General features: G+C 46.1%; 1 protein-coding gene across 1 annotated transcript in view; it reads left to right on the top strand.

The window, feature by feature from the left end:
* The window catches only part of PLEKHA7 (pleckstrin homology domain containing A7), a 75656-nt gene that overhangs the window by 1990 nt on the left and 50933 nt on the right, over window positions 1–22733 (top strand). Inside the window, exons 2-6 of the mRNA XM_016225165.2 lie at window positions 10618–10729; window positions 11499–11603; window positions 13002–13074; window positions 14461–14561; window positions 18532–18707. Coding sequence (XP_016080651.2) covers window positions 10631–10729; window positions 11499–11603; window positions 13002–13074; window positions 14461–14561; window positions 18532–18707 — 554 coding nt within the window. The 5' untranslated portion in view covers window positions 10618–10630. The remainder of the gene's footprint in view (window positions 1–10617; window positions 10730–11498; window positions 11604–13001; window positions 13075–14460; window positions 14562–18531; window positions 18708–22733) is intronic.

Below are 22733 nucleotides of genomic sequence, written 5' to 3'. Positions count from 1 at the left end.
GAGAGGAAGGGATGATTTCTATGAGCTGATGTGGTGATTCTGCACTTACTCATTAAATAGTGAATGCCCACATTGTGTCAGAGGCTGTGCCAGACCCTGCAGTTATAGCAGCAAGTAGGGCAAATGTGGTCCTGTCTGTGAAGAGCTTACGGTTGAATAGGGAAGATAGATAATTAAACAGGAGATCACAAATGTGATCAGTGTTCATGACCAAGGAAACAGAGGGTTCAATGGGAGTTGATAGCAGAGGGTTCTAACCTGGCTTTGGGATCATGGAAGACCCCTCCATCTTGGGAATGTGTGTTAACTTGAGACCTGTCCAGTCAAGGTGAATAACCTGGGCAAGGACCTCAAGGCCAGAGAGGGTAGAGTGTGGGGGATCTATAGCAGCTCTAAACTGAAGAGCACCAGATGGATTCTGGAGATACTTGGGAGGTAAAATTGACAGGGTGTGGTGATCGATTGTCTGTGATGGGGCTGAGAGGGAAGGCCTTCTTGGAGTGGCTGGCCCTAAAGGGGAGGAAGGGGGAAGATTTAGATAAGTAAGGATAAGTGTGCACATGTATGAGAGTCAGTCACAGCTGGGGGAAGCGTGACCAGTCTTGGTGGGGTCAGAGGGCAAGAAGACTGATGTGTAGTGGAGGTTTGGGGAGTGTGGAGATAAGGTTGGAGGCGAAGGCTGCAGCCCATCATCTAAATGGCTTCCTCCTGAGCCACACTCGGGTTTACCTCCTGGTGGAGCTCTGGAGGGTGAGTGAGGCATGATTTCCCCTCACAGAAACCATTTAAAAAAAATAATGTGCCAAGGAATAAGGACTGTTTTCATCTTGTAAAGAGGAACTTAGTTTTGTTGTGTAGTGTGTTATGTGGCGAGGAAAAGAAAGGCTGAGAGGACCGTTTTTGTTCTTCACATATCAGTTCCCAGACTGTGTTGGGTGGAAAAGGAAAAATTGGCTCTTTTCTTTTTGTGCTTTAGACAGGGCCGGTTAAGGCCACATTGACTCCACTTGCAGAGCCTTCACCCTGATCTCTTGGTGTGAGTCCTTTTAGAGCAGTGGTTTTCAAAGTGCGGTCTCTGAACTAGCATGACCTGGGAATTTGTTACACGTGCAAATTCTCGAGCCCACCCCGGACTTCCTGAATCAGAGGCTCTGGAGTAGGACCTTGGAACCTATGTTTTAACAAGCGTCCAGGTGATTCTGATTCAGGTAAAAGTTTGAGAACCATAACCTACTGTCTCTGTCCCTCCTAAGTTATTCCCAGATTCTTCCATTCATCCTTGTCTCCTCCAGATACCCATCATTCTGTGGGCTGCAGTGATAACCTTAGGTGGTTTTTTTTTGTTTTGTTTTTTTTAAAATATATCTTTATTGATTTCAGAGAGAGGAAGGGAGAGGGAGAGAGAGATAGAAACATCAATGATGAGAGAGTCATTGATCGGCTGCCTAGCCCACAACCCGGGCATGTGCCCTGACCGGGAACCGAACCCCGATCTCCTGGATCCTAGGTCAATGCTCAACCACTGAGCCATGCCCAGCTGGGCACCTTAGATGGTTTTGAATCAGATAATCTTGGATTCCTTCTCCTGTGGGAGGGGAAAAAAAAGGTCTCCATTGTGATTCCCTTTAGAGTGTTACTGATATGAACAGATGACACATCTCCCTACTGTTGGCAGGTGGAGCTCACCTGAGTTGCTTGGTGTAACATGTGCATGCCCACCAAAAGATGCTTTCCCATCTTACATATTAGAAGCATGGAGAAGAGAAATACTGTGAAAGCTATGATTTGGCGGATCCAGTGGACATAAGCTCTGAGTATTCTAGTTACTGTGTCAGTAATACAGAATTAGTCAGGATAGGCTAGGGCCTGCTGTGGTAACAACATGAAACAAAATCTCAGTGACTTAAAACAAAGTTTATTTCTCGCTTTTACTGAGAAGTAAACCTTAATTGTCACCTTTACTGAGGGAGGCTCCATCTCTGTGGCTCAATGATTGCCAAAGGGAACTTTGGTGAATTGTGCACTGGCTCTTTCACTTACATTTCATCAGCTAAGGCAAGTTACATGACCACTCCTAATTTCAAAGGGGCAGGGAAGTGCATTTCTATCATGCACCTGGGAAGAGAATTAGAAATATTTGTTGGTCAGCACTAATGACTATACTTAATCCACAGTCTAGATTTATTAAGGGAAGTAGGACCTTTCAAATCTATCACTGACAAGCTTCGTTTGCTGCATGACTAGAGTGTTTACTACATAAATAGAGTATTTTCTGTTATGCTGCTGAGTTTATTGTCAGAACCAAGTTCCTTGTCAGTCAATGGGTCCTGCAGCCTTGTTCCCCAGAGGACACCCCTGCACACCCAAGCAAACAGGCATGTGGAAATCTCTGTTGGAGGAGCTAATATAGGCTCAGGCAGCATTAAGAAAAGTACAGTATGTAGAGAAAGGGGAGAATAGTTCTGGTATACCATGGTGTTTGTGGACTACTTTGTTTGTTCATTTCAAGTTTATAGAGCACCAAGGACATGGCAAGCCACAATCACTGTGCTCTGGGTGATAGAAAATTTCAAGAGGGATGTTGAGCAGTTGAGATTCCCTGAGGAGGGGGACCATTATGGTGAGGGGTCTGGCCTAGCATATTTAGTCTGCGGGAAAGAAGATGAAGGAGGATGAGCTGTAAGTCTCCAAGAAGGGCTGGATGGAGGAAGTGGGGTACATTTATTGTGTGGCTGCCAGAGGCAGGCATCCAGATCAATGGGTAAAATTTATAGGGAGGCCAATTCCAGTTCAGTCCACAATTTTCTAGGAAAGAGATTTTCTAGCATCCTTTGTTTCAAGATTAGAGTTTCTTTTTAAGAAAGAATAGTTTATTGATTTTTAGAGAGAGAAAGGGAGAAAAGGGAAACTTTGATGTGAGAGTGCAACATTGGCTGCCTCCTGCATGCCCCCTATTGGGGATCAAGCCTGCGACCTGGGCATGTGCCCCGACTGGGAATTGAACCAGCAACCTTTTGGTGCATGGGACAACACCCCACCAGCTGAGCCACAGAGGCTAGGGCAGGATCTGGAATTTCATCTTTAACAGTAAATGAAGTGACCTACCTTTTAGAGTGAGAGATGGCTTTTCCATTAACAATAATATTGTTATTATTTTTATTTACTTATTTTTAAAATATATCTTTATTGATTTCAGAGAGGTGGGGGGGAGAGAGTGAGAAACATCAATGATGAGAGAGTCATTGATTGTCTGCCTCCTGCACGCCCCCTGCTGGTGATCGAGCTTGCAACCCGGGCATGTGCCCTGACCGGGAATCGAATGCGATCTCCTGGATCCTAGGTCGATGTTCAAACGCTGAGCCACGCCTGGCCGGGCTTGTTATCATTTTTATAACTAACACTTATAGCCCTTACTATTTATTGCCAGGTACTTTTCTAATTGCTTTATGTATATTAATTTCCACAACAGTCCTATGAGGAAGATGCCATTATTATCATGGATACTGAGGCACAGAGAGGTTAAGAGTCTTACCAAAAGTCTCACAGCTAGTAAGTGACAGAATTCGGATTTGAATCCAGGTAGTCTGGTCCCAGATGCTGTGCCTCTGACCACTACACATGCTGCCTGTCATTTCTGTGATCTTCAAAAGACACTCCCCCTTCCTTGGCTGTACTCAGGCATTAGTGTGCTGCCTAAGTTGGCTACGGCTGCTTAGAGATTTTAATTGTAATTGTATTTGCAGTAATGAAATTTGATCTAATAACTGCATGCTTGTTTGGAAGATGCCAAGCCTCCTTGGTAGTCTTTTCTTCAGAAAATGGTCTCAAGCCTTTTAGCAGAGCCTCATTTCTAGTGATTGGATCATTTGGGCTCCTTTTCTTAAGCCTCTTTCCTGATTCTCAGTGATTTTTCTTAAATTGGAAGCTTGTGGTTGCTTAAATGGCCACACACAGGGGCCCTCCTGGAGGGGTAAGCCTTGGCACAAGGAACTTCCAGGCTGTGGTTTTGGTGCTATGCATAGGAGCATTTTCTCTTCGGTGCTGGTCTGCCTAGGAAGCCGGTGACAGACGCCTCTGCAGCTCTCGGTGAAGAGGAGAGAAGCATTCTGGAGCCTTGACGCTAGCAGCTGACTGACAGCAGACTATGTACACTGATCCCCAGGCTCTGTCGTGCACTTGATGGTGAGGTGGGGCCTAGTTGAGAGAGTATGCGCTCTGGAAGTTCAGATGCCTGCTGTTGTGCTCAGAGAAGCCAGCTGCAAGGCACCCAAGATCGCCTTCGAGTTTCCTAACAGGCAGAGGACCCCGGCCTAGCCTGTCTCTCCAGGCATCCTAGTGAGTTTAGCTTGCTTCTTCCCTTGGGGTCTGAGCAGCCCTCTGTTTTCTCATTGGATCGTTTGGAAAAGAACTACAAGTTGGAATCGCCTGGAATGTTATGAGTGGTGTTGGGAGGATAACACTTAAAAAACTATTATCTTGCTTAAGGTAAGAATTACCTTCCTTACCTTTGACTTCTATGGCGGTTAATTTTGCAGGCTTCAGGGCAGGCTCCCCAAGGTGGATGCCGATTATGGGCCTGGGGGTGGGATAGCTCCTGCTGCCTGGAGATGGCTGTCTCTCTTCCCTCCTGCAGTTACAAATGGGTAAAACCTGATAGTGAGAGATTAAGGGCACAGGATGGGGTGGCGTGTAATACAACTGAGCGGGAGAAGGAGTCTGTCCTGTTGCTCATCAGCTGAGCCCTGGGCTGCGAGGCCAAGGCTGATGCTGACGTGTTGCTCTCTGGCTATATAGCCAGTACCTTATCTCTCCAGACTGACAGTCTTGGGCTAGCTTTGCCTGTTGCATTTGGTTGCCATGGCAGCAGAAAAAATGAGGAAAAATGGAAATACCTGGCAGATACAGAAACTTGTACTGTTCAGTTTTCCTTCTTGGCCTAGGAGACGGCATTGGTGACAGTCACAGGTAGGGGAAGAGGTGGTGATAGTGTCCTTAGTTCATCCAGACACCCGGGTGCTGGCTTTGCTGTTGATGTTGATGTTGCAAAGGGCATTGGCACAGGGGATGCAGTCACTGCCACACAGCCATAAAGTGTCTGGCTTTGTATCGCTGGGTGACAATGCTGCAGCCTCGCTGTGTGTGGAAGGGAAGCTGCCGCTTGCAAACAGTCATTTTGTTTCCTCCTGTGACTTCCCTGGTCCTCTTCTTTTACCTCCCCCAGTCTGGGGTGTGCCCAGATCTCCATTAGAAAAGGCTGTTTTCTAGTGAGAGAAGTGGCTGCCTGCTAAGCCAGGAGGAGCAGGTAGGCTAGAAGAGGGCTCCTAAAGGCTTTTAGAATTGTAGCATCTCTGCAACAGCATAGCAGAGGTGGGAGGAAAAGCAGAGGTCAAGGTCTAGTTTTCCCTGGCACAGATAGAGACATGCACCCTGGACAGCAAAGAGCTTGGCCAGGGTCATTTGGCAGAGCGGGACTCATGCGGAGTTCAGGGCAGTGCTGGGGCTTGGGGGTGCAGGAGGGGAGCTCGCGAGCTCACTGGATTATTTTCATGCCAGCTGAGGGGTGCTGTTTGGGCTGGTTTCCAGCTCCCCGGGTGGGGTGGCGTGGAGAAATGGAGCTTGTGTTCCGGAGAGGATTGTGGGGGAAGGGGAAGAACACAGAGAGCCATAGTTGAGTAATGAGGCCATAGTTGCTGAATGAAAACCCGTGTCAGCCAGCCTCCCGGAGGTGTGGGGCGTGTACAGTGAGCGTTGGCGGTCTGTCTGTGTGTGTCTCTTTCTCCGGGAAGAGGGGTGTGGAGATGTCTGCCATTTGGGACAAGAACTTTCTTTTATTCTTGCTTTTCCTTGTGCATTGCTTTTCCGTACCCCTTAGATGGTGGGTGTCAGCGTCTTAAAAAATTTGCTGGTTGTTTTTTAATGTACTTCCTTTCATAGCAGTAGTTTTAGCTGAGTTCTCTGTGTAGGATCCTTGAGGACAGAACATGAATTTGGGGGCCTTTTCCTCAGGGATTAATGGAATATAGGTATCATCTCATGATGTTTTCTCAGTGAGAGAGCCCTGATTCCCCATAGCTCTCTAACCTCCTACCCTTGCCTTGAAGACTTCTGACATTATTATTCCCCTGGGGAAAGGGTGGGAGCCCCATGCCTCAGCCACGGGGTTACTATACTTTAAAGAAGCCGCAGATGAAGTGCTTATAGGGGTGTTTATAGGAAATTATTGTTGTTTAGAAGTTAATTGTTTGGCATCTTGAGCTTTCTAGAGAGAAGTGCCTTGGAAATAAAAATAAGGTACCTGAGATTTAAATTCTGGGGTCTCCACTGGTGATAGTCACAGCTGCTTTTCATTTAGTGGGGTGCTTTGTGGTTTTCTAGGTATTGTTTCAATCCACACAACCGCCTTATGAGAGCAGAGTGGTTTTCATCCCATTCTGCAGTAACGGAAACTGAGGCCCAGGGAAGCGATGTGACTTGTGGAGGAGCCAGTAAGCTGCAGAGCTCTGTCGAGACCTGGTTATTCTGGGCTCATGGTCTTTCTAGCACCCTAGAACCCTCTTGGTTTGGGGTTAGTCTTGGCTGAGAAGAACAAAAGCCTGCCTCTCTCATACTAGGGGACTTGCTGTGGGCTGAGGTCTCTGTGGCAGAGCCCAGATTTTCGGAGTCTAACTTCTGTTTTGGGCAAGTCGTGAATCTCTCTGAGCCTCAGTTTCCTTCTCTATTAAAAGGAGATGGGAAAACTGGCTTTGCAGGTTAAGTGAGATAATGTGGGCAAAATGCCTGGCACATAGTAGGTGCTGGACAAGTACATCCCAGTCTCTCTGCTTGCTTGACCTTGTGTACCTGTCCCTAAGGGTTGGTTACACTGGCTTGGCGACCTACCTATTGTGGTCCCATTTCAGTCTGCTGCTGTTCACAGTGTTGACTGTGAGGCAGCTGAGGATCCAATCCATTAACCAAACTCATCTAAGTTCAGACTCAACAGAAAGAAATGACTTCTGAATTATAACCTCCCTTTCTTACTCTTTCTGTCAGTGTTATATGCATTGGCCCCTTGGTATGCAGGAAGCAGAAGCAGCTCCTTTTACGGACAGAAATGGAAGAACAGAGAAAGAAACTTCCTACCCAGGCTCACCTGACACGTCCTTGAGGAAATTCAGAGTAAAATGAAGCCATTTTCCTGTTGAGCTTCTCCAGACTGATTTTTCTCTGGTCCTAACTTCGTTTGTTCCTTTCAAATGGGAGGCAATTGAGTTACAACTCCAGTTCACTGTTTTGAGCTTGAGCCCACACCCTTCCAGCAAAATAATCAGCATTCATATAGCACAAGTCAAGGAAAAAGTCTTTGTTCAAATCATCCCACTGTACTTTGGGAATCCAGATGGCACAGAAACCTAGCAAATAGGCTTTTATGTTAATAGAGTTTATTTAATGACATGGAGAGCAGGCCTTCCCATAGCATGTGCAGGGGTTTTGTTCCTGTCCTGGGATCTGTGTGACTCAACTGCTTGAGGACAGGCTGTTGGGAACTGAACCATCTTCCCCGCTGCTCAGCTCAGAGCCACATGCACTTCTCTGGGGAAGGGTTCTTGGGTAAAACCTGGTCTGAGGAGTTGAGGACAAATAGTGTCTGCCCCTCCAGGCTCTGAAGTGGGGACACACCCTAATGTGTAACTGGCTGAAGCAAATGTACCAGAAGGTGCGCATCCCCATGAGTGATGATCCCTTCAGTGTTGTCTCCTCAGGAGGCTTCACACAGGTACCATTGATATTCCCGTTGCTTAAAACGGTGTGGTGAGAAACCTCTAGAAGTTTCCATGAGAGCTAGCTTTCCGGCCAGGTGAGAAAATCATTTTTGAGACTTTTTTTATATTCTCATTTTTGGATACCAGATGGTGTCCCAAGCATGGCCACCACTTTTTAATTAAATTAATTAATTAATTAATTAATTAATTTTTAGTGTTAGTTGTAATTGTGGATAACTTGCAGTTATTTCCAGAAGTCGCAGTCACCCACGGAGCACCTATAGGCTCATTACCCACGTTGAGGAGATTCAGAGGCACATCCTCTGAAGACAGATCTTGTTACTCAGCCGAGTGGGTGGCTGTGCGCACCTTGTTCTGTGAGAGAGCCAGGCCGGGGGGCGACCAGGTAATGGTTGAGTCTGTTGCTTCAGTTGGGAGCTGTCCCTGCCCATGTGAGCCCTGGTGAAGACATGCTCCTTGTTTGTAGAGACAACAGGATCCCCTCCCTGCAGGAGGATTTAGTTTGGACTTCAGTCATATTTCCTAAGAAGCCAGCTTTCTCTGGGTGTGGCTTAGCAGAGGCCTCTGTAGTCACGGAGAATGGAGCTGTCTTCATGTGCCCGGCCCCATCCCTCACTGATGGTCAGTGTTGGAGCCACAACCAGTCCTCCTCCAGCTGAAATATGCTCACAGCTGGCTCCCTAAGTGGTCGTTGTACCCTGTTTCCTCACTCACCCAGGGCTGCAGGGCAGTCATCTTTTTTCCTATACTATTGGTCTGGGAGTTCCCTGGCCAGCCAGCATTTCAGAAGCTGGTGTGGGGAGGAGACAGGGCGTTGGAATGCAGGGGGATAAGTTTAAAGGAATGGGGAAAATGGTTATAATAAGTTTTCTTAAGATGCAAAACCATAAACATAGTATGCTCACAGTTATATAAAAACAAAACACCCTCCACTAAAAACAAAGGAAAATAAATATACCGGTTGTTAAAAATGATTTTCCTTTGGGTCGTGGGAATATGGTGATTTTTTTTTGTTCAGCTTTTTTCTTATATATCTCAAATATTCTATATATGCCTTAAATAAGTCTTAAATGGGAGCAAATTAAACTTGATAAAATCTCAAACATCGTTGGACTTTATGTTCTGAATTTTAGCTCAGAGTATAGCTGCCATAACTGAGGTGACCTGAGATTTCTTCTTATCTCACACCTCAGAAATTTGAAAAGTCAGGCAAGACCAGGTTCCAGGAAGGCCTTTGGGACATAGTTCTTCCTGGAAGCAGGGCCTGGACAAGGCAGCCTCTCAGAGCCCCTTCCCACCCCCGTCGGCGAGGATCTCTGCTGCGCACAGTCTCTGCCAACAGTGAGCAGGCTGAGTGTGGTGACATTCTCTGAGTGGGGAGCAGTAACAAAAGTCTGGCTGGGATGGAGGCGGGGGGCGGGGAATCTAGAGGGAGCGCTTGAGCTGATAAGGAGCCAGTGATCCTTCTGCCTGAAGGGACTTGCACCTCCAGTTGCCAGGCATCCGGCAGAACCCAGCCCCTTGGGAAGCTGGTGCCCACTGAAGTGGTCCTTCTGTGAAGAAGCTCCCTAATGCTGCAGAATACCGGGGCTCTGGCTCGGGGCGTGGGAAGGATCACTTATCCTTTGAGCAGCAGTGGTTTTTCAAGGAAGCGGCATATTTTATCTCCAAGGTAGAAACTAGGATTTTCCCTAGTCGCACCTCTGTAAAAGTGACGCTGGAGAAAGGCCATCAGAACACTTCTTCCTCAGCCGTGTCCTGCCTGGATCCTCCATCTCCATCTCTGTGGGGTCCTGGCCCAGGGCTCCAGGTCAGATTTTCTCCACTCCTCAGGCAAAGAGCCTCAGTTTTGCAGCCTCCTGGATCCTGTTGCCTGGCAGAGCAGTGGACAAAACCCAGCCACCTCCTGAGACTTCTGCTTTTAGGAAGGCTCACTGATCCTGGAGTTAGCAGCATCTGGGAATCAGCCCCGAGCCATTCAAGGATAGTATTGAATTTTCGTGGAGGCATTTGCCACCACACTGCTTTGAAAAACTCTTGCAAATGCTGGGGCTCTGTGGAGGCAGGTGAGAAGGGTTCTCTACAGTGTCTGTTGAGTGTTGGACCAGTATGTTCCCAAAATGCTGGCTGTCCCAGGGCAAGTGGAGCTTCTCCGTGGGACAAATGGTGTCACTGGATGCTGATAGGGGTGCACCCAGGGGACCCTCACTGGCATGCTTCATTTTTCCTGCTCTCCAGGCATGGCACAAGGGGTTAATATCTCCTGTGGCTCTATTTTGGGGCAACTGGAGTGTTCCCAGAATAGGACTCTTTGTTGAGTAGTCTATTTTGGGAGGCAGGCCCTACTGGCGTTTATGTAAGCGAGTCTCTGTGTGTATCTGGGGGTGTGGATGTGTGCGCAAGTGATTTCTTGTTACTAATTATAAGCAGCAGCTTTTGTGAGCCAGGGAATTGAAGGGGTGTGTGTGTGTAAGGGGTATGGATTGCTCTTGCTGTGAAGAGTGGAGTGCCCACTGTGTGTGCCCATGTCATGGGGCAGTTGCCATAGACACAAGAGTAAGAGAGTAAATGTGGGGACCTTAGGACAGCAGGCAGGGATGCCTGCCATGGCCCCTTTGTGGGGTGTCAGGATATGGAGATGTGCCCATCTGTCATCCTCTGGATTCCCTGATGCACATGGGGAGGCTGAGCGTGATGGCCCTCAGTCTGTAATCTGGAGTCAAGTGGTCTCCAAAAGGTTGGTCCTAGGTTATCTAAGGCCCATCAACCAGTTCTAACCAGGAATAAATCTGAGATTCCACTTCCTACTGCAGTCTGGCACTTATTCACTAGATTCTCCTACATCTCCCCACAGGCCAAATCCACATATGTTGAAGCAAGAGAGAAACCAAAGACCTTCCAGCATGGTCAGCGAAACATCCACGACTGGGACCACTTCCACCGTGGAGGCCAAGCCTGGCCCCAGGGTGAGCTCCTGGCTGCTCCTACCTTCTGTCCCCTCTTTGTAATCAGAAGCCCATTTGACCTTCACCCTAGTTTTGCAAAGGAGACATGCGAGAAGTATACTCCCACAATGATAGATAGGGAAATCGAGGCCAGTTGGGGGTATGCCACTTGTCCAAGAAAACAGGTGGTTGCTGACAGAACTGGGACTGGCATCTAGGCCCTTGGATGCATTCCTCATTTTCCAGGCATATCTTGGAGAGGACACATGTGTGCTGGAGACGGCCTGGAGAAATCTGTGACAGATGGGCCTGAGGAAGGGTGCCCTTGAAAAGAGCCCATAGGTTTCTGGGCTCAAGATATGGGAGCACTGACTGAAGGGCAGGGAAAAGAGCCAGCATTAAAGAGGAGACAATGCTGGGGACCTAACCCAGCTAGGAGGGAGACATATCTGGTCACTGGCAAAGTCTGTGACCAAAAAGTAGCTTTGTTCCAGGAAGCTGTAGGACATGTTGGGGCCAACAGCTGCTGATGAAAGTTGATTGAAATATCCCTTTAAATTTTTTCCTCTGTGACCCAGATGGGAAGCTTGCCAGGCCTTGGACTGGCCTTTTAATTAGAATGCTGTGGCCATGTGCGTGCCTGTTCCATGTCTCCTCACTGTTCTTTTGATCGGAGGCCTGGCACTTAGAGAAAGGCAGAGGGAGCCTGCAGCCCTCCCATCATATGAGTGCTTTTTTGTGCCTCCCTGAATCCTCCCTGCTGCTAGAGTTCAAGTCTGTTTTTTCCTAGATCATAAAGTCCAGCAACAAAGTCCACAGTTTTGGGAAGAGGGACCAGGCCATTCGGAGGAACCTCAATGTTCCCGTGGTGGTGAGGGGCTGGCTGCATAAGCAGGTGAGCAGGTTGAGGAGGGAGGGTGGGGAGGGAGGATGCCTTTCCTTACCCTGGCTCCCCTGGGAGCTGGGGACGGAACCCTTATTAGAGGGTTCTTTCTGTTCCTGAGTTTGTGTGAAGCAGGTAGATCTCGCCCACCGTGCTGAGCGATTTGCTGTTCATTTTTATGAATGGATTGTCCACTCAATGGCTACAGCATCCCTCCCGAAACCTACTTGACCACTTTGGCCCTTGGTGCCATTTGCCACCCTGGGGCCCAGACGCTAGTGTGGGTGGGCTAACAGGAATCCAGCCCTACTGCCAGCACTTGCCTTCCGGATGTTAAAGAGTCTTTGTTGTTGGGCCGAAAAATCCCTTTTTTCCCTCTTCCCCAGTCCACCACACATATCTAGCTCCCTAGCACCTCAGGTTCCACATCAGCCAAACTCAGCTCGTTGTCTCCTCACCTCTCACCTCTTTTACCCCCAGTCTGCTTTTCTGGATCTCAGGTTAGAACCCTCAAGCACCATCACCAGCTCCCCCCCCCTCCCACATCCATCTGGTCAGGAAGCCCTGTCGCCTGTGTCTCCCCGAGGCCATCCTTCATCTCCGTCTTCTTCATCAATTGCTCTGCCTCTGGTCCTCTGGCCATGGATAGGCTGTGAGCTCCCAGGGCCAGAGACCATGTCCCTCTCGCCTCCTTCCTCTCCTCCATTCATTCACCAGGTATCTGCCATGTTCTCACAGCAGATATAGGACGTGAATAACATGTAGTTCCTGCCCCTGAGGAACTGATGGTCTGTGGGGGGGCAGCAGGAGGAGCACAAATAGACACATGCCTCACATGTCATATCCTCACCCAGCACATTCTCTCACGTATCATAGTATCTGAAAAACACACAAATCCAAGTCGCTCCACGTTGAATGGAAGGGAAGTACAGTGTCTTATGGTAGAGACAAAATCAATCTCTTATGGTAAAGAAGTGAACTTAATCAAATGAGAACTTTGCTTCATTGATTAGTTAGCTAACTTAAACTCTTTGTTTCATACTATGTAAATCAGTTTTCTCATCAGCACAAGTGAAGGCATTTTATAGAATGGCATTTACTTAAACAAAACTTTTTCTTAAAAACTGATTTCATTTTTAAAGGAAGAACTATATTTATATTTTTGAACCTATATGTTTCTTTCTAAAAGATGGATGCTTATAATATAGTAATGTTTCCAGAAAAAAAAAAAATCTTCCTGGGGATCAATCACCATTGAATCTAAAATTTAATTTCCTAGTGAAAGAATGTCTCTGTGATAAAAATTCATTAATTTATTGGAAGAGAGAGTGCATATGGGCAAGTTAAGTTTGGGGGGGGGGGGGAACAGCATGCTCAGACATCGCCCTGATTTGTTTTTTTGCTTTGCAGGACAGCTCTGGGATGAGGCTGTGGAAAAGGAGATGGTTCGTGCTTGCTGATTATTGCTTGTTTTACTATAAAGGTGAGCTGGGGCTCGGGCCACCAGGGGCTCGAGGGGTGGTGGGTGATGCAGCTGGTGCTCAGAGTCGGTGAGTGAGCTCATTAATAACCTGTTGACCTGCCGAAGTGTTCATTTTTCCATATATGGATGGTTGGTGATGTCATGTTTACAAGTCCCAGCACTGGAAATTCCATTTATTGAGTTAAAATAAACAGGATCTGCTTTGCTACTACTTAGGGTCTCAAGATCTGGAGTTGTGTGAGCTTCTGCACCACTTAGGGCATCGGCACACCTTTGACGTAATCTGTAGAGGTGGGACATATAGGTGAATCATTGTATTTTGTAACCTGTTATCTGGATTTATCCACTGTGATATTGGATGGACAACTGGTGGATTGAGTTAGCCATGTGAACATTGATAGAGCCTCAGTACGTAGTTAGGCTGTGCAATGGTGAGGAGGAATTTAAGTCTTAAAATATGGAGGAAGAAATAGCTTATTTTAGGACAAGACTAGACTGGTAGGTGCTTTAGAAGACATCTGAAGCGCTTAGGCAGTTTAGGGGGGGTAAGAAGTTAATTGCATATTGGAGCATTTGGGGAGGCTTCTTAGAAGAGAAGGGATTTGATTTGGGCTTTTAAGGATAGGTACTGCTTTGCTTGTGTGGGGGGGGCAGGGAGTGGACATTACTCGCAGAGGAAGTAACTTTAGTAAAAGTACTAGAAGCAGAAGAAAGTGGAGTGACAGATCTGTGAGGCCAAAGTGAGTCTCCCATGGAGGCTGCACTGGGAGATGAGGCTCAGGAGGTGGGTTAAGGCCAAAAGGCAATAGGACTGTGACACCAGCCAGAGGAGGTTGGGCTTCATTCTGTGTCCAGTGGGCAGTATGTTTCCAAAGTGCTGCTGAGTAGGAGAGTCACAGGACTACTGTCGTCAGGAAGTGGCCTCTGGTGAAAGATGATTTGGAGGAGAATGGGAATAGAGTTGGAAAGTAGGACATTTCACACACGCTCTAACTTTGCCTGTGAGGTTTGGTCCACCCAGGTGCCCTTCCCCATCCTTGAAAACACTCTAAATATCACTTTCTGAAGCCTTCTTGACTTCCCTAGACTGTGTCAGCCCTGCCTTTGTGTTCTTGCAACACTTGGTATACTGTCGTATTTCAGGTTTTAGCAGGTTGAGTTGAGTGTGTTTACCTGTCTGTTTTAGCCCTTGGGGAGAGGGCCCCGTCTGATTCACCTGTGTAGCTCCAGCATTAGCACAGAGGTCCCTGGGGGACAGCTGAATGGACCATCAGTGAATGCAGTCATCCCGGGGAGAGATAAGGAGCCCTGAACTAGGGCAGTGGGATGGACCAGCCCAGGGAAGGTGCCACAGAAGGTTATTCTGATGTGTTTTTCCATTCAAAGACAGCCGAGAAGAAGTGGTCCTTGGGAGCATCCCTCTGCCCAGCTACGTCATATCGCCTGTGGGCCCTGAGGACCGCATAAGTCGCAAGTATTCCTTTAAGGTATAGCTTCCTCTCTTCTAGGGCTCAAATTCCATCCTATGAAACTGTGTTCCCAAAAAAGGCTTTATAAAAGCAGTTATTTTTTTTGGGGGGGGGGGGAGAAGTTAAACTGGAGAATTTCAGACTCATGTTAACAAAGTTATAAATTCTTTACACAAGAATAATATCACATCTTTAATTTGTATCTGAGCTTTTGAGCTCCCCAGCCTTGCTCAAATATTTAGACCTTGTTTTTCCTCTCTCTTCTAGTCCTATGATTGCAAGTTGGACACAACCCTTCTTATGCTTTCTTATCATTGTAATCGGCCATCAGTTACTTAGTGCAAATGATGGTCCCTCATAACTGATTTATATCAGTTATGTTATGAAAACTTACATTGAGCCCAGCTAGTGTGGCTCAGTGGTTGAACATCTGCCCATGTACCAAGAGGTCACCAGTTCAATTCCTGGTCGGGACATATGCCCAGGTTTCGAGCTCGATCCCCAGTGTGGGGCATGCAGGAGGCAGCCAATCGATGTCCCTCTCTCATCGATGTTTCTGTTTCTCTTTCTCTAAAATCAACAAAAACGTATTAAAAAAAAAAAAAACTTACTTTGAGGGTTAGGGGGCCTGCCTGTTGAAGAGATTTTCAGGTTTGTCTATTTTGTTTATCTTGCTGAAAAGCAATAAGAATCAAATTTGGTTTCTTTTCTGGATCATTGAAGATTCCTAGGGAAATCCCTTTACCAGTAAAACCCCTTTTGTATTTCCTTCGTTGCCATGCAATTTGGAGTGAGTGGGAGCATGATAATTGATGGCCAGCCTTTGGCAGCCTCTGGCATCTTCACCACCAGGGGTGGAGGCTCCAGAAAGGTGGTGATCAGGCCCAAACTTGGGAATCTTGAGGTCCTCTCCTTCAGTGGCCTCCACAGTTCCTCCACTGCTGATATTTCTTGGATCCCTGGGGATGGTGAGGGTAGGATGGGTTGAATGTCCACATTATTGGCAGTTGGAGGAGAAGTCTCACTGAAGCAAGTGGCTGCTGGTACCAGTTGCCACGGGGAAACACCTCTCAGAATAGAAGGCAGTGACATGCGTTTCAATCTGCTGTAAGGGCGCCTGCCTACACTACTTATACAGCTTGGCTATTTCCATGTTGGGGTACAATAGGAGTACTAGGCAGTAGGTACTAAAGCAGAGGTTGAACAGAAGTCAATTTTTCCAGCCAGATAGTTAAAGGACCATGGAAAGCACATGATAAGACACCTTCAGTTCTTTGGGAGGGTTAAGGGAAAGTGTTGATGTGCAGTTTCCATGGTATCATTGGCAAGTGGTCATCTGTATCAGCGTCTTGATCTGGGGTCCATTGTGGTGGTTGGAAAGTCAGGTCTCATTTTTCTCACCTTACCTTCCTGAGCTGATGCTTTGGCTGGTCATCGACAGGTGTGAGCTGTTGTCTTTCCCTGGACTGTCACTATCCCCGTGACTCCAGAATTGTGGTTTGATTCTTGGATCCTCTCCCTCATCATGTTGCATAATACAGTGTTGCCTTTTCTGATTTGAGTACTTTAATCCATGTTATCATTGAATACTTGTGGGGAGCCTGTGAGGTCAATATTATTAACTTCATTTATTTTTTAAAAAATATGTCTTTATTGATTTCAGAGAGAGGAAGGGAGAGGGAGAGAGAGAAACATCAATGATGAGAGTCATTGATCGACTGCCTCCTGCACGCCCCCTGCTGGGGACTGAGCCCGAAACCTGGGCCTGTGCCTTGATCGGGAGTTGAACCGCCATCTCCTGGGTCCTAGGTCGATGCTCAACTGCTGAGCCACGCCCGGCCGGGCTATTAGCTTCATTTTATAGGTCAGGAACACAAGGATCAGAGCACTGAAGAAACTTGCCCAAAGTCACAAATATGGAAGGTGATGGAGACAGAATCTAGACCTGCGCTCCATCCTCTTTGAGTTGAATTATAGGGCGGGAAGACAATTTCTTTCTCTCCCTCCCTCTTATTTCGGTTACCTCCTGCACACATTGTCAGAGGTGGGAGGTGACTTGCCTTAATGCTCATTGTTTCATTTTAGCAATGCTCTTCTATTTAGTAGTTCAGGAGTCTCTCCTGCTTATTGTTGGCTCTGAAAACATTTTGTTTAATGCGTTTCAGACTGGTCTTTTGCAGCCTGAAAGTCTCCCTGAGAAAACCTTCCTTTCTAGGGCCAAGTGTCGCTGTTGGGCAAGCAGTCAGGTCAATGATGTTGTCTGTCATTTTGGGGGACAGCATTTGGAATATTCTCAAAGTAACTGATCATAACTATTTACATCTCATCTTAACTCTTTATTGGGAGTTGTGAAAATAGATTCTTGGAAAACATCTTTTATGTGTTGTAGATTCTTCAACATTTTTTTTTCTTAGACTTCACTAAGAGTGTTCCCTAAATCTTTTGTCTGGGGGACAGATGGCATGCATGTGTTTGCAGGGGGACCTTTAGGGGAGACTCTCAGGATCTGAGAGCAGAGAACAGCTATTGTTGACAGATCTGGTGGTGGTCAGCTGGTTCTCCAGAAAGGGCTGTGGTTTCCTAAGGATGAAAGGGTACCCTTTCCCTTTGGGTTGCAGCATCTCTTTCCTTGGATTGTCCCTTTTAGGGGCCAGAGAGTGGGCACCCTGGGCTCAAATATTTATTGAGCACTTACTATATGCCAGGCATTGTTCCTGGAGATACAGCAGTGAACAAAATACACAAAGTCCCTGCTTTCATGGAGCTTATATTCTAAAATATATAATGTATAATGGCAGGTAATTATAAGTGCTGTAAATAATCTGTCACTGGATATCGAAATCTGGGGAAGTTACTTAACATCTCAGACCTTCATTTGCCACATCTGTAAAACAGAGATTCTGTCCCTACTTCTGTTGAGTTTAAAATGAGATTAATCTCTGCCTTGGCCGGTGTTACTCAGTGGTTAGAGCATCGGCCTACACACTGAAGGGCTGTGAGTTCTGTTCCCGGTCAGGGCATATGCAGGAAGCAACCAGTCAATGTGTCTCTCTCACATCGATGTGTATGTCTCTTGCTCCCCCTTCCTCCCTCCTTTCTACTCTCTGAAAAGCAAGAAAGCAATGGAAAAAATATCCTCATGTGAGGATTAACAACAAAAAAATTGAGATTAAACTCTTGGAAGTACTCAAGAGACACATAGCAGTTATTCAGTAAATCTGCACCCCCTGCCTTTTTTTTTTTTTTTTTTTTTTAACACCATCTTCCTATGTAGATTTGGTTAGGCTCTTCCTTGCAAATTTAAGACAGGTCCCTGCTTATCAGAGCACAAGGGAAGCAACTGGTGTTGCCTCTTGTTTGGAAACTACCCCCCAGTGCTTCTTAGTGCCTCCTCACAGGCTCTTTGCAAGCACCCTGAGGCTTCCTAGCACATAGTAGGTGCCTGGGGATTTTCAGTCAAATGTTAGCTCTGTTCAACTTTGTAGCGCCTCTCAGGAGAGACAAAACAGCAGCCTCTTTGATTGGCACACAGCACATTTCATGCCCGAGCTGTAAAGCACAGTGACTATCTGCAGCTGCCTGCTGTTGCAGCTAATTTTTGACTCAGTTCCAGTAATTGTGTGCTTCAGAAGAACCAAAACAGGGATTCCCGAGAGTCTGCTGCCAGGGAATGAGGGTTTATTTAAAGTCTTTCTCACGTAAGCCTTGGATGTGTGTACCTCCCCATGCGTGAGTAAGGTAAGTCAGAAGCAGGTGACACCTGCATGGCTTCCCTGTAGGGGAGCAGACACAGCTGTCCCTGGGCCTAATTGCTCTAAGAGAGGGGAATGCAGCTGTGGTGTTTTCCAGGTGTGGAAACAAACTGGGTGGTACTTGGACTTTTAGGCTGGGACAGGGGAGAACATGGCCCAAGTATCTCCTTGGTTTGCTCCTGGAAGTGAAATGTGTGCTAACCTCTGTGTCCTGGGTTTCCATCTCAATCTTACAGGCTGTGCACTTGGGGATGCGAGCGCTCATCTATAACAGCTCTGCCAGGGGCTCTCAGGCCGAGCAGTCTGGCATGAGGACCTACTACTTCAGTGCTGACACCCTGGAGGACATGAACGCTTGGATCAGGGCCATGAACCAGGCTGCGCAGGTGCTGTCTCGGTCGTCGCTGAAAAGGTCAGTCTCAATGGAAGGTCCCTGTCTGAGTGCTTCCTACACCAGGATGGGGATCCAAATAAGAACTCTTTAGTGCCCTAAGTTTCACCATTCATTCACTTGTATTAAGCATTGCCCTCTCTTTGAAGTCATTTTTAACAATGAATTTTTCTGGGAGGAGAAGGAAATACATATTCCCTCACAGGTGCAAGGTCCCCTGGAAGTGGCCCAGTCCATGCTCTCCATTAAACAGAGAAACACACAGACCTGGGAGGGGGACATGACTGCCTGGGATACACAGCCTTGGAACTTAGTGTGTGCTACTTTTTTTCCTCTCTTCTGTGTGGTGGAAGGGACACCTTGGGGCACCAGATTGGGGAGGAGGGAGAGGGCAAGAAAGATCTTGCAAACTGACAGTGTGCCACAGACTACCCACCGTGCTGTGGGGGGCTGACCAGAGAACTGTCTTCCAGCTGCCCCTTCCCTCCAGTAGGCAACCCAAGGGTACAATCAGGGATCTTGAAATTTCCACATCTGTTGGCTGTGGTTTGTTCCCTGAGAGAAAAAGCAGAGAGGCTTGGAGAGGGTTGGGTCGCCCTGGAAAAGTCAGGATGTGCTCTTAGCCAGTCCCCATCTGACACGAGCTCCCTTCACTATCCGGACACCTTGCTCTGCTTAGAGTCCTCTTTGATAATGGCCTTCTTTTGTTAAGGCCTCAAAACAAAAGGGAATGCAAGTGGATTTCACCTGGTATGTTTTAGTTTGTCAACCTTTTCCAGTTCACGTGTATGTGATTTTTGATATTAGTGGTATTTCCTAGCTTCATGCTCACTTTTGGTGAACAGACCTTTGGTATAGATGGTAACCTCCTTCAAGAGGCCAGGTTGGGGTCAGGGTCTACCCTCAGAGCTTCCGCAACAACTCAGTCGAGTGTGTGTCATGCTGTTTTTTTACTTTTCTCTTCAACTTTAAAGTATCGTAGGCGTCAGGCAGAGGTCATCTTGTTATCTTTTGCATGATGACATAGTAAGCTCTCAAATGTCTGTTGAATGTGTGAGAGATTGAGAGAATGAATGAATATGTTGGATAGGACGGACCAAAGACTATCGTGGAAGTTTCCACATGGGCCCTGAATCAGTAACTCTTAATTACGGGCAAGTTTGACTGTACCTCCAAGCATTGTCATCCAGTCTGAGTTTTTCTGTTGTGCCCATGATAGTGATAGGAAAGCTCTGCCATTAGCCTGTATGAACTCTATTCATAGTGCCACTGACATCTCCTTTCTCATCCCAGGAGAAGGGATGACACATTTTGGGTTTGACACATCTTCGAGTGCACTTGCTGGTCCCCAATACTCACTGTGTCCTACTTTTCTGTTTTATATTTATATTTATATATTTATATTTGTTAAATATATATATTTAACTACAATAAGTGAAGACCTTTTATTATTTAAAAAATGAAAAATGTCAAAGACAAAGATATCCTTAATCACCTTCCTGAGGTCATCACTGTTACCAGGTTAATGAGTATCCTGTTAAACTATTTTTTATTCATTTATATACATACAAGGTGTGGCAAAGTAGATTTACAGTTGTGAGTATGCAAAACATAGAGTTTATTCTTATATATTATTATTTATTAATTGTATTATTTTCCATACAGACAACTCTAAGCCTACTTTTGCCTTACCCTGTATATGCACTGAGAGAAATATACAGGTTTCTTTTGTGCTTTTTAAAAGCGTGAATGATCACATCTTGATAATCGTTCTATATCAGTGTATATGGACCGACTTTATGTTTTGACGGTTGTATGGTATTTCATACTCCCATAATGTATTTCAGCATGTGTTAAACTTGGGATAGTTTTTCTCTCATCTTTAACTGTTATACATAGTCCTGTAATGACAAACTTTCTACAAGCCTCTGCATGTGTGAGTCTTTTAGATCGTTGGGTCAAAATACAGTGTATTTTAAACTTTAATCAGTATCACCAAATTGCCATTTAAAGAAAGCTGTGTTTCACTAGTGAGAGTACTTATTTCCCTGCATCTTTGCCTGTATTTGATATTATGCGGTTTTTAAATTTTTTGCTGAGCTGCTGCGTAGATAAATAGTATCTGATTATTTTAATGTATGTTTGTTTCCATGATATGGGGATCTTTCTGTTTATTGGCCACTTGTATTTCCTCTTCAGTGAATTGCCTGTACCTGTCCTCTGCCCATTTTTCTACTGAGTGTTTGCCTTTCTCGTAATGCTTCCTTTCCTACATGCTCTGAAGTCTGCCTCGTTGAGGCTGCAGCTTACTTCCTTGCAGAAGTTGGTGGTAGGCTCTCCAGTCTTGTGGTTCATGGAATCTGTTTTCCCCCTCTTTTGACAATCGGAATGCTCTTTGCCAGTCTCCAATATTCTGGCATTTTCCTGTTCTCTTTGATTCCTCAGAGAACACCTGAGAGGTTTCTTGAGTCCATCTCTGAGTTCCCTTAGGGCCCTGGAATGCTGCTTGCTGGCCTGGAGCTCAGCCACAGGAGGCTGGGCCTCTCCCGTCTTCCTCCGCATCTTGGTCCTTCAGTCTTTCTTATCCAAGGTGGTTCTCCTTTTCATGGTGAAGATCATTTTTCTTGATGAAGATACAGAACTCAATCCAGAAGTTGAACAATTCAGCTTTATTTAAGGTGTGTCATCTTCCCCAAGTAGAGATACTGATGTCTCATATTTTTTAAGCCCTTTGCTCCTATATGTTAATTCTTTGAAAAAGAGAAAGCTTGTTTTTGTTTTGCTTTGCTTTAAATGAACAAGTGGTGGCTCTTTCTAGATTTTACCCCCTTTGTCGTCACTTGCGTGGGTCCATTCCACTGTGGCTCTGTGCTTGACCTTGTGCCCCACCTTCATTTCTCAGGCATGTCCTGTTAGAACATGGACTCTGAGAGCACCTTGTGCTGTTACACTGGTTTCTTGAGACCAGCAGTGGAAACTGAGTTCATTCTTGTGTTTCAGCTTTGGTTGGTTCCTCATGGCTGACTAGGGCTCTGGATCAAAGATAACCTGAGAATGGGATTGGGCTTCACAGGCAGAGGCACTATGATGGATAAACCGTGTCTGCCTTTAACCATTCAGGATTAATTTGGTAGCTGAGACTTGGAGATACAGGATATAATATTTATTTATTATACTCCATACAAACATCTGTAGACCCACTTTTGCCCCACCCTGTATTTTACTTTTTTCTACCTGAAAGTTTTATAATTAACTCTAAGGTTTTGTATTGTCCCTAGATTTCTTCTGAACTTTTAAACTTTGTTCTTATTATTTTTTAAATAAACTCTTAAAATCCCATAATCATGTTTTCCCCAAGGTTCCTTCCTTTAAAAAAACAACAGTTTGTTCTACCTTCTGAGTCAGAAGAAAGACAGTGTAGCATTTCCTCTTAATTTTATGAGAGACGAATTGCCAGCCAAGCAAATGCAGACTTATTAAGTGTTCCTTTTTTTCAGAATAATATGTTCAGACATTTGGTTAGTTAGAATTATTCATCAGGCAGAACTAAACCTTGCCTCTCCTCTAATTTGGTGATCTGTATTGGAAAACTGCCATCTCTGTTAAGTGGGGAGCCCAGTAGTAGTGCTTTGTTCCCTCCCCTCCTTGATTCTCACCCAGAAGCTTCCATCCTTCGTCATATAGGCAAGTGCTTTCTGCGAGAATGTGCTATAGTGGGACTCCTGATTGCAGGTTACAGAAGGTGCAGACCGATTTACCTTGAAGGGGGAATTTATTGGTTCATGGCACTGAAAGGTTCTGGATTGATACAGCTTTAGAAACAGCTGGGTTTACAACTCAGGCAATATCATTATAAGTCATTCTCTGGGCTCTGCCCACCTCTGGGTTGGATTCATTCTTGAACTCCATGTGGAGGTCCCTGGCAGATCTAGGATCTGGTGGCAAGGTAGCTGCAGTAGCCCTGGGCTCATGTCATCCAGGATTAAGTCCAGCAGGAAAGAGGCAGAGTTGGATCCAAAGCTCTGAGATCCATTATGATTAAATAGG

This window comes from Miniopterus natalensis, chromosome 11, assembly GCF_054644295.1.
Source record: "Miniopterus natalensis isolate mMinNat1 chromosome 11, mMinNat1.hap1, whole genome shotgun sequence".
In the NCBI taxonomy this organism is placed as follows: Eukaryota; Metazoa; Chordata; class Mammalia; order Chiroptera; family Miniopteridae; genus Miniopterus; species Miniopterus natalensis.
This window is presented reverse-complemented; position numbering and strand designations above follow the sequence as displayed.